Here is a 12,192-nt window from a genome sequence, read left to right on the forward strand (position 1 = left end):
ACATTTAAACAGGACTGTCCACACTTACTTGTCAATGAAACCTTTCTGTAATCAGAAACTAGCCTGTCTACTCATGATGAGGCAATGTAATAAAAAGAAAAAAAGCCATATAAAATATTATTCTATACAACACAATCGAATCCCTTTAAAATGTTGTGAAGTCTGTTGCGTAGCAACACACGCACTGCAAATTCTCACAAAACAGCCAAATACAGAAATGTGCCTTAAATTCTCACAGCACAACCAAATAGAGAAACATGCTGCATATTAACCATAAAAATAACCATATGCTAATTTTGTGCCGTAAATTCTCACAACTCAACCAAATACAGAACACAACCAAATACAGATAGTAAAATTAGGAAATAAAAGCAGTAGAATTTGCAGCATGTTTCTGTATTTGGTTGTGTTGTGAGAATTTGCACTGCCAAGGTTTTTTTTTTTAACTTACAGGTTTTTTTTTTTCTTCTTTTTTTTTTTTTTTTTTCATTTGCAGTGCATTGAGCTCTCTCTCTGCCACCATAGTTCTCACTTCTAAAAGAATATATATATATATATATATATATATATATATATATATATATATATATATATATATATATATATATATATATATATATATTGTTTTTTTTTTCAGAGCCTGGATAATTTTTTAAACAGATCATAAACATAAATGTATAATTTTTTTTGTATGATGTATGATGCTCATTTTTTCACTACACTCTGCAGGGGCTGAGTGGGTGTTTGACATCCTTGAAAACATTACAAACTCGAGACCCAATTACATACTCATGCTTTGTTGGAAATACCTGACTCCTCTCGTGTCCCTGGTGAGTGTCATTCATCTGTTCGAGCTTCACAGATTGTTTTATACTTGTCATAAAGCCTACAGATGTCTTAATGGTCGCTATTGTAAGCATATATCCTTGGCTAAAGCCATTTCTCACGTGTCTGATCTCATTCTTCTTTTTCATCCCCATCTATTCTTTGAAATGTCCTCATTCTCTTTTCTCAATTCTCAGATGTCCTGTGTTTGACCTTTTGTAAAGTACAATCCCCTTACTTTTAGACTCAGCATATAAACAAGGCTGGTTACTGGTCCTGTCCTCCATTGCTGCCTGGATGGGCACTTAGACGACGGTTTATAAACTGCATAACTATCCAAGAATAAATCAACCTAGGTTAATGTTGTTTCACTGTGTCTGTGTGTCATGACAGAGTTGGCGTCACCTGTGCAGACCTGACATAAATCACCCTTTACCTGTAAGCTACAAAGTGAAAAAAAGAAAAGACCCTCATCACAGAGATGGAAGACTTAGTCAAGAACTACACAAACTAACACAATACAATAGATATGGAAAATACATGCATAAGAAAAAGATTGTTGAATTTGCTGAAACACAGATTCTGTTCACTATTACTGGAGGAGCTCACTCTTCACACATTTGTATAACTTTTTATTATTTTGTTTTGAATAAATATATATATATATATATTACTGATACATCATCTGAATTAATCTTGTATAAGTCTGTTTCTTTGCTTTTATGCTCAGTGCTGTAACTCTTAAAACTTTTATAACTTATTGGAACATATTTCAGGGTGTACGTTTTGCATATTCAAAATGAATAACAAATTAATTACTTTGCATTTCATATTTTACCTGAGGCTCACCAAGCATCATATTAATCATACATTTTGTCTGCTTTAGACTCACCCACTGACTTCTTCTTCTTTTTTTTTATTTTAATTTATTATGCGTTTCATCCTCCTCCACCACAGAATTACAGCATTCTAGAGAACAGGATCAGTGAAGCGCTGGAAACAGAGTGAAGAAATGAACAGAATAGAAGGACAAATAGAGGAGCGAGGGTACTGGGGCAGTAAAGCAGAGTTTCTTCTGGCGATTGCAGGGAATGTGGTCGGTCTGGGTAACGTTTGGAGGTTTCCTTACCTCTGCTACAGGAATGGAGGAGGTACTGTATGATACAGCCTAAATTTCTAATGGCTTTTTATGCAAAAACTTTACCAACAATTTAAAGTGGAAGAAAATCCCAGAGACCATTATTATTATTATTTTTTAAATTTATGCAATTCATGATCCTTTTAGAGAATGCATTCTTGCACTGGTGTGTTCTCAGGGGCATTCCTTATACCCTACCTGGTGTTTGTTGTTACTTGTGGGGTGCCTCTGTTCCTGCTAGAGACGGCTATGGGACAGTACACACAGGAAGGTGCCATTACATGTTGGCGTCACCTTTGTCCACTCGCTGAGGGTAAGAGTCATAAGAAAACTATTATATAAATCTTAATTTATGATTATTATTTTTGTATTATTGACAAATAACTTTTGCTTCATGCAGACTTTACATGTAAAATTCAAACTGTTCCATTACCAAATATATATGTATATATATATATATTTGGTAATGGAACAGTTTGAATTTTACATGTAAAGTCTGCATGAAGCAAAAGTTATTTGTCAATAATACCAGAGCCTTTATCATAACATTACTACAGGCAAATTCCTATCAAAGATCGCGAGACCCATCACAGAAGAGTACGGCACGGGACAACACTTGATGGGTGTTTAGAGACTCGTGTGTGCAGCAGGAGAATAATCAGGGTGTGCTCACTCTAGGCAATCTTAACCATGCCAGAGTACGCTTGACCCCCAAAGCCTGGTTCATTTGACTAGTGTAATGGTTCTGTTTAGCAGTCTCTGCCCGGTTTAAAGAGATGGGCAAGAGCAAAGTTCAGTTATATATATATCAGTGAGTGTGAGCGCTAACCACGCCAGAGTGCAGATCTTCTGATACATGCTGCATGATGGCGTGAATATTTCTGAGTGGCAAAAGCGATAGATCTGTAAATTATATATAGTGTTAGAGGGACGTGTGTTACCGCATCCCATATAACTCAAAATAATAAACCCTAAAGGTAAAAAACGATTCTCCACTGTGTTGATCTAGAGCACATATCTGCTGTTTTCATGTGATATCGGAAACTTCGATAACACGCGTTAAAATATTTGTCGCCATTAATCAGTTAATGCATTAACACGATATTAACGCGTTACCTTGGTAACCTTGGTTCCCTGAGATAAAGGAACAAGTGCCATGGTATAAGGCTGCAATGAGTCAATAACTGATGCTATCAATCAAAAAATGAAATGGCAGTCTACTTATACTTACTTTTGACTGAAGTGCCATTTGTTCATGCAGCTAGAAGAACTTGAACAAATAAGGCTTTAGCATCAGAGTAAACATGAGTTTTGCTAAAAATGTTATTAAACCCTTATCTCAGGGAACTGAGGTAATAGTCACAGTAATAAATGTTGATTTTTTTTTTTTTTTTCACATCTGATTAGCCATTTTGTTCAAACCAGTGAGAATTATTTTTTATATAGAGAGATATTTATTTATTTATTTCTGTATTCATGCAAATCCCCTCACTGTAATAAAGTGTGTAGAAACCATGACAAGAGCAATAGATGGAAGGAAAATATAATTTGTAAATTCATGTGAATTAAGCACTGTAAATGCAGACTAATTGACTAATAGAAAAATTTGATAATATTGAATACTACAGTGAACATTTTTTAACTGTGGCTGCAATTATTTGTAAAAGTAATAATTTACAAATCTTGCAATTCTCTCACTGTGCACTGCTGTAAAGTTATTAATGACAATTCTCACTCAAAAGTTCTCACTTCAACTCAAAAGTTGGCAGCCCTGACTATTCCTTTAAGACATATGCTGGGCAGCCGTAAGGCTGGTTGAACCCCCTGGCTGTTTCCCATCGGTTATAAATGTAAAATATACAGTCCCTTGAGAAAGTATTCATACCACTTCATTTGTTTGACATTTTATCATGTTGCTTCTTTACTCCTTTAAATGATTTTTTTAGATGATGTGGGGGGAAAAAGTAGTTTAAGCAGTTTAAAAAGGTAGCAACTATAAAAAAAATGTAAAGGGTATGAATACTTTCACAAGGCACTGTATTTCGTATTTAGCCCTCTGAGAATTCCAGTTTGAGTCAATGAGGACTAATGGAATCCATTTGATTTGATTTGAATTTGATTTTCTTTTAGCCGGTGTGTCTGTTTGCTTTTGTCAGGCATCGGTTATGCAGGACAGCTGATATTGCTGTACAATTGCATGTACACCATCATTCTGGCCTGGGCGCTTTTCTACCTCATCTTCTCTTTTAGCTCCAAACTTCCATGGGCCAGCTGTGACAACAGCTGGAACACAGGTAATAATCTGAAAAATACTGTAAATAAACATTGCATGAAAAAAAATATAATCTGCTCATGATTATAGCTGAAATTGCAATCAAAACAAAACAAAGCAAAACAAATATCTCTCTGTCTTAGATGGCTGTATAAATCTTGTTGAAAGAAATCAGACCCTTAACCGGACAATACTGATTCACTCTACACCTGCAGCGACTGAGTTCTGGGAGTAAATAAATAATTTTGAACATTAGTAATAAACTAAATTTTACATAAAAAGTCTAAAACTTTTTAATCAAAAAATATTTTTCTCTCTTTCTTGTCACATTTTACAGACGCAGAGTACTGTCTCTCTCTGGAGGGATCGAAGAGATTGGTAAAATCAACTGGGAGATTCTTCTGTGCCTCATTGCAATGTGGATTATATGTTATTTTTGCATCTGGAAAGGAGTCAAATCTACAGGCAAGGTAAGCAAAAATGTATTTCAGATAATATTGTAAATAATACCTAGTTCATATTCTATGAAAGTATTCATGCCCCTTCATTTTTTCTTGTTTTATCATGTTGCTGCCTTATGTTAAACTGCTTTAAATTATTATTATTATTATTATTATTATTATTATTTTCACACCAATCTACACTCTTTACACCATAATGACAAAGCAAAAAAACAGGTTTGATACTTTGCAAATTTATTACAAATAAAAAAACTGAAATAAGTACATTGCGTAACTATTCATACCCTTAACTCAGTACTGTTGAAGAACCTTTAAAGCCTCAAGTATTTTTGGGTGTGATGCAACAAGCTTTGCACATATCCATTTGACAGTTAACTGCCATTCTTCTCCTACTTACCTCTCAAGCATTGTCAGGTTGGATGGGTTTCTCCAGAAATGTTCAATTGGGATCAAGCCCAAGCTCTGCCTGGGCCGCTCAAGGACATTTACAGAGTTGTCCATAAGTCACTCTTGCTGTGTGCTTTGGGTCATTGTCCTGTTGGAATTTGAACCTTCAACCCAGTCCAAAGTTCTGAATGCTGTGAACTAGGTTTCCATACATAGGTGATATGATACGGTGGTAAGAAAACACATGCAAATTGAAAAAACACCAGCAAATTAAGAAAACATCTTCATCAGTTTGACAACTCAAGTGTTGCAAATCCTCACAACACATGCAAATTAAGAAATGCCGCAAATCCTCACAACACGTGCATATAATGAAATGCGCTGAAAATCCTCACAGCACATGCACATTAAGAAACAATTAAAGAAGCATATCAAATTTATTTTCATTAACCTTGAAATTATATTTAGCTGATTTTATGAAGATATTAAATTAGCCATCTTAAGTAACGTTTTACATTTAATCATATATTTATTCAGTTTATTTAAGCTACTAATATCCAAAAGAAAAAGGAATCATGCAATCAGGGTGTAAAAAAAATATATATAAAAAAAAAAAAAAAAAACACCTTTCAGTTCCCCAACAACTCCACTGCACGATAAGCAAATCCAAGTCAGGTCCTACACTTTTTGAGGTCTCCTTGAAACATTTCCATTGTGGTCAGTGCTATTTGCAGCGCATTTGTTAATTGGCATGTGTTGTGAGGATTTGCAGCGTGTTTTGTTATATGCATGTGTTGTGATGATTTGCAGCGTTTCTTAATGTGCATGTGTTGTGAGATTTTGCAGTGCGTTTCGTTATATGCATGTGTTGTGAGGATTTGCAACACTTGTTTTGTCAAACTGATGAAGAAGGTTTTTTTTTGTATTTGCTGGTGCTTTTTCAATTTGCATGTGTTTTCTTAAATTGCAGCGCGTTGAGCTCTCTTGGCCACAGTACTATGAGCTTCTTGTTCAACATTTTAAACAAGGGCCTTCTCCACTGATTGCTCAGTTTGGCTAGGAGGCCAGCTTTAGGAAGAGTCATGGTTGTTCAAAAGACCCTCCATTAAGGATAATGTAGACTATATGCATCTGTGAACCTTCAATGCAGCATATATTTTTCTATAATATATACAAGTAGGGCATAGACAATTTCTCAGAATAATTTATCTATTGCCTCTCATCTATTTTTTTAGCTTAAATTATATATATATATATATATATATATATATATATATATACACATATGTATATATATATATATATATATATATATATATATATATATATATATATATATATACATATGTATATATACATATGTATATATATATATATACATATGTATATATGTATACATATATATATATATATATATATATATATATATATATATACACATATATATATATATATATATATTTTTTTTTTTTTAAAGACGATATTTTATTCTGTTCTCGGTGTGAGTATTATTATATTATTGCATTGTGCCTGGAGGTAGTGTATTTCACAGCCACATTTCCTTACGTGATGCTGCTTGCATTGCTGATTCGTGGGTTGACTCTTGATGGAGCTCTGAAGGGAGTTGTGTTTTACCTGTACCCTGAACCAGCCCGTCTTTCAGACCCACAGGTAAGCCCAGCATCTGTCCTCAGATAACAGTAAACATAACTACATTGTATGAGTATTCTACGAGTTACAACATATTCAACATACAAAACTTTAAAACATCAGACTCTTAAAATATACCAATTGGGGTGATGTGTGTGTGTTTAGGTTTGGATGGAGGCAGGAACACAGATCTTTTTCTCCTACAGTTTGTGTTTTGGCACTCTTATTTCACTAGGCAGTTATAATCAATACAATAACAACTGCTACAGGTTAGTATTGGTATTGGTTAGTATTGGAATTAAAACAAAATAATGAGTGCATAAATGAATAGGTAAATCCGATGTATTTATGTGTTTGTATAATCTGTGTCTATCAGGGACTGTTTTTGGCTTTGTCTTCTGAACAGCGCCACCAGTTTAGTGGCTGGCTTTGCTGTATTCTCAGTCTTGGGCTTCATGGCTAATGCACAGGGCGTCTCCATTGAGGAGGTAGCAGAATCAGGTAATGAAACATTTAATGAAAACGCGTGAGGTATTATATGATGTGTGAAGACATTAATGACTAAAAAAATATCTGATCTTGCTCTTCCTCTGTTAGGTCCAGGACTAGCATTCATAGCTTATCCGCAGGCAGTAGCTATGATGCCTCTCCCTCAGTTGTGGGCTGTTTGTTTCTTCATCATGATCATTTTGTTGGGCCTAGATACACAGGTTAGCTAAAACTGATACATACACACATATTCATTTTGAACTTTTGGATGTATATTAAATTGTAATTTATAACACTAAGGCCTGGTTTCACAGGTTAAGACAGGATTAGGCCATAGTTCAGTTAGGACATTTAAGTATCTTTAATAATGTGCATCTTGACACAAATTAATGAGGACTGGGATTGGGAACCGCTATGGTAAGGGGTGTAACATTTCCGTCACATGCCTGAGGTATTCTGCGAATCACAACTCACTGTATAGCTGGGCAATCAGACCACACCTCTCTTTTCAGAACGATGAGCTTTGTAAAAAAATATTTTTAAAAAGAAAAAAATCTCCCTTTCCATTGAACTTTGCGAATTGTAACTTTGCATGCATGTTTATGCTCTAACATCAACATCACACACTAACTAAATAAAGTAAAAAAATGAAATCATAATCAATCACCTCTTTAAATATAAAGTATTTGGACATTTCAGTCACACTTAAAATGTAGAAACCCTAAACAACTGTAAAAGTAATGATTTTAACAACTCAACACATTTTAACAGAGTAATTACTTAAATAATTCATCCCACTATAAGTGGAATGGGTCCTGTTTTATTTCTAGTGATAATGGTTTACTGACTATACCATTTTCCCATACATATTTCATTAACGGAAAACAAAAATACAAGAGATAAGCAAAATATGTAAGGTACATGTTATAATTTTTGCTGTGTTTTAAGTTATTAGCACAATTAATACTAAATAATGTTTATTGATATTGGTGGATTGATAATCTAATATTAAGCTTATCAAAATAGTTTGTGGTTCTAATGTAGGGTTATCCAATCCTGCTACTGGATGGTCAACAACTGGCAAATTTTAGCTCCAACCAGCACTAACACTAAATTTCTTGTGAAGTCCTTGATTAGCTGGTTCAGATGTGTTTATCAGGACAGTGGTCCTCCAGGAACAGGTCTGGACTCCCCAGTTATAATAATGCATTTGTGCTTCATCCTCCAAAGTTTGTTGGAACGGAGACTATAATTACATCAGTGATGGACATGTTCCCCATGGTGCTGCGCAGATCTGGACACCGAGAAATCTTTGTCCTGCTCTTCTGTCTCACTTGCTTCTTCGGTCAACTCATCATGATCACAGAGGTCAGAGAAGTGTGTGTGTGAGCAATTCATTTGAACAAACCTTTATTAAATAGCTCTATAAACAAATGTAATTACCAAGTTACAGTTTTTTTTATACATATTATGATATACAACTTTTAATAAACCAAAACATGTTAGGTTACACATGTAACACTGTTCCCTGAGAAGGAAATGAAACTCTGCGAGACACTGCATGTGTGTACAATCTCAAACCAATCTCAGATTGCCTTAAGCATATGGACATGATAACACAGTAAATTGTGTCATCAAGACCACAAATAGACTCATGAAATGCATCATCAGATACTAATTGTCTAAAGAGACTTGCAGGCTTGACTGAGATGTTCTAGGTCTACAAGGTTACATACATAACCTAAGAAATACCCTTTTCGAAATGAACCTTGACACTGCAGCATGGCATTAAAATGATGGGATGTCAAACCAACACTGCCACACCAAAGGAAAGTGACTGTACGATAAGGCCGTGGCTTAGACAATACTCTTGCGTCTAGAAAAGTTCCCTGGATCAACCCTGAAGGACCTCAGATCCTGGGCTGGAATCCTCATTAAAAAAAAAAGAAAAAAAAGAAAGAAAACTGATAAATGTGTGGGGAGAGGTCCAGCCAGCCGCAGCACAAACATTAGGCAAAGATGGACCCCTAGCTTCTACTGGAGTAGGCTCTAACTCCTAGAGGTGACTCTGTAGACAGCATAGACTGTCCTAGCATTCCAGAGGTGAAGGAAAGAAAACTTGTAAAATGACTTGGTGACCAGCCGCACAAGGAACCTTAAAAGTATAGTCTGGTCTTGGGTGCAAGATAACTTTGACCATTCAAGGAGCAAAGTCTAAGCAGGAGTAGGCTACTGATGGGGCTTGCAGGTCTCCCACTCTCTTGAATGAGGTTAATGCTAGTAAGAGACACTTTAAGAGTCATAATCTTCTCTGATACTGAGTCGAATGGACACAATGGCTCAAATGGAGCTTCTTCTAGTGCTCCCAGGACCATTCAGAGGTGCCAGGAAGGAATTTGTGTCTAGCAGATAGGCCTCAGCCATCTGGCACTGCACAAGAACAAAGATACCAAGAAGTGCCTTCCAACATAAACTCAATCCAAAGGTTCATGGCTGGTGGAAATAGTGGGCACCTTCAGTATAGCAGGTGCCTGCTGAAAAGTGCCTGACGCATACATCTAAACAGGACAATAATATTGGCCGGCGACAGCCTATGATGTCATTACCCAGGGTAACACGACTGCTGCTGACCTTTGATGATCCAATTCAACCAAAGTACTAATCAAAAAATATACAAGATAAACTAACATTTCATCTTTTTTATTGCTGAAGAGTGTTGAACTTTCTTCTTCTGTGTTTTACTGTACAGACATTTATTTACATTTCCTTTAGCCTGAGGCTTTTGGTGTGAAATGGCTTTTACATTTGGCAAAAATAGAAGCCCAGCCCAGATTTAAAAACTAATGCAAAAGTAATGTAGTAACATAATTAGTTACTTTGCCTGATTGTAGTTTAGAATTCCATTAGCAATAATTTAAACAGAAATTCATATAGAACAGTGTTATCAACTATAGTGTTATTACCCTTAAAACTACCCATTTTAAATATTAACAATGGAATTACAAAATGCTTAACTACTCAACTATAATCGTATAACCTTAAAAGCATTACAATTAAAATCAACCATTTTTCATATGTTCTACTGTATCAAAAGTTGTATTGTGACCTGCAGGGGGGGATGTATGTATTCCAGTTGTTTGACAACTATGCCTGTAATGGAGCCTGTATTCTGTTCCTATCTGTGTTTGAGTCTCTGGCAATGGGTTGGATTTTTGGTGAGTTGTACCTTAACAGAGAGACTATCTATTATAAAAAAAAGTTAAATACTTAATTTCATAGACTGCAAAGTAGTTGTTCAATTCTCCTCTGCATACCATAGGGGCTGAGAAGTTTTTTGACATAATTGAAGACATGACAAAGTCGCGACCCAACTATATATTCATGCTGTGCTGGAAATACCTGACTCCTCTCGTGTCCCTGGTAAATATTTAGGATTCTCAAATGCTTATACTTAGTCAAAAATTCAACAAATATCTTACCATTTTTCTAGACTGATTTAAAACAATTATTTAAGCTAAGGACAGTGCTCTCAGAGCCAGTAATTCGGATCATTTAAGTAGTTAATAGTTAACTGTTTAGTTTCCCTCATGAAGTATTGTACACTATTCTGGTAACAAGAAAAAAATTCACATTAAATTTGTGTCAAATAAATTACATTTTGATTATCAGACAAGTATACGAATTAAAAAGCATGTTAGGTCCATCTGATCATGAAATAATAAGACAAACAATAATAACTGGGTTGTAGTTTCGTATTTTAAAAAAGTAGCTTATTTAATTTTTGCTATTATTTAATATTTCTACACTAATATATATTTAAACCAAAATGTTTTTTTATTATTATTCTGATTTAATTTATTGATTAAATTTAAGAATCTTACTTAAGTGGACACAGATATGACAATTAGTTTTTTTTTTCTTTTTTTCAACTGGGGGAACACATCTTGTTTTTATATTGTAATGATGAACATTACATTTAAACTTTGACTAGGCTAGACTTGTTGCAAATTAATTCAACTATATATTAACATCAGCATATTTTCATTTTTGTGTAATTTGTGTTAATGCATAATAATGTTCTAGTTGCGGGCATATGTAGGGTATAGGTATAGGGCCCAAACATAACTTCAATCCCAGGGGCCCCTGCCCTGCATTTATGGATTCTCCATGGAATTAATCAGGGAAACAGCAATTCCAAGGGGAACTATTACAATTTAAACAAAGCAAGCTAAAGCACTTACTAAAAATAAAACTACCTTAAATTCTAATGTTGATTAATCTTTTTCTGTATTTCCTGACAGCGTTGGCACCACTTTTGTAGTCCTGACAAGAACCTTCCTCTTACCTGTAAGCAACGAGGTAAAACCAAGGGATAAAAATTTTCACCACAGAGGTGAAAGACTTAGTTAGGTTAGTTTTCAGAAAATTCCCTCAATACGCTAAACATATATTTATTTCTCTGGGCCACTTTGACAACCTATGTCTTAAAGGTCATCAGGGCCCCTAAGCTATGTGACTTTTTTTTTTTTCAACACATTTACTTCATTCTCTATCCCTTATATTAAAGAATAAAGTTGGATATTATATGAACTTCTCTCTCTGTTAAAATGCACTCATTATCTTTATGTTTTGGGAAGTGCCTGATAAGAATATGAGCCTGAGCTACTCAACCTTGACAAAGTTCCGATCAGCGAGAGTGTGTAAGTTTGAGATTTGGCACCTGCCCATACTGCCAAAAGCACCAAAAGTTGGTTAAATGAGCATGGTGTTGGTGTGCTTGTTTGGCCAATCTAAGGGGTATTATCAAGAGAAAAAAGAGAAACAAGAGACCAAAAAATGCAGATGAGCTGAAGGTCACTGTCAAAGAAACCTGGGCTTCCATGCCACCTCAGCAGTGCCACAAACTGAGAACATCCTTCCATGCCAAATTGAGTCAGTAATTAAGGCAAAAGGAGCCCCTAACAAGTATT

At 35.1% G+C, this 12,192-nt stretch overlaps 1 protein-coding gene across 1 annotated transcript; it reads left to right on the plus strand.

Moving 5' to 3' along the window:
- Positions 1–1,837: 1,837 nt before the first annotated feature.
- Positions 1,838–10,654, plus strand: LOC128028572 (sodium- and chloride-dependent GABA transporter 2-like). Its single transcript, XM_052615835.1, has 12 exons — positions 1,838–1,976; positions 2,142–2,276; positions 4,120–4,257; positions 4,379–4,466; positions 4,573–4,705; positions 6,620–6,754; positions 6,899–7,002; positions 7,110–7,234; positions 7,331–7,443; positions 8,453–8,590; positions 10,335–10,437; positions 10,542–10,654. The coding sequence occupies exons 1-12, from the start codon at positions 1,838–1,840 to the stop codon at positions 10,652–10,654; spliced, it is 1,464 nt and encodes a 487-aa protein (XP_052471795.1).
- Positions 10,655–12,192: the final 1,538 nt, after the last annotated feature.

Source organism: Carassius gibelio, chromosome A15 (assembly GCF_023724105.1).
Source record: "Carassius gibelio isolate Cgi1373 ecotype wild population from Czech Republic chromosome A15, carGib1.2-hapl.c, whole genome shotgun sequence".
In the NCBI taxonomy this organism is placed as follows: Eukaryota; Metazoa; Chordata; class Actinopteri; order Cypriniformes; family Cyprinidae; genus Carassius; species Carassius gibelio.

Excerpts from the sequence above, each read along its gene's own strand:
- LOC128028572 (XM_052615835.1), top strand. The coding sequence starts at position 1,838 with ATGAACAGAATAGAAGGACAAATAGAGGAGCGAGGGTACTGGGGCAGT. Across the intron at positions 1,977-2,141 it reads CTGCTACAGGAATGGAGGAG|GGGCATTCCTTATACCCTAC; the intron begins GTACTGTATGAT and ends GTGTGTTCTCAG. Across the intron at positions 7,444-8,452 it reads TGTTGGGCCTAGATACACAG|TTTGTTGGAACGGAGACTAT; the intron begins GTTAGCTAAAAC and ends CATCCTCCAAAG.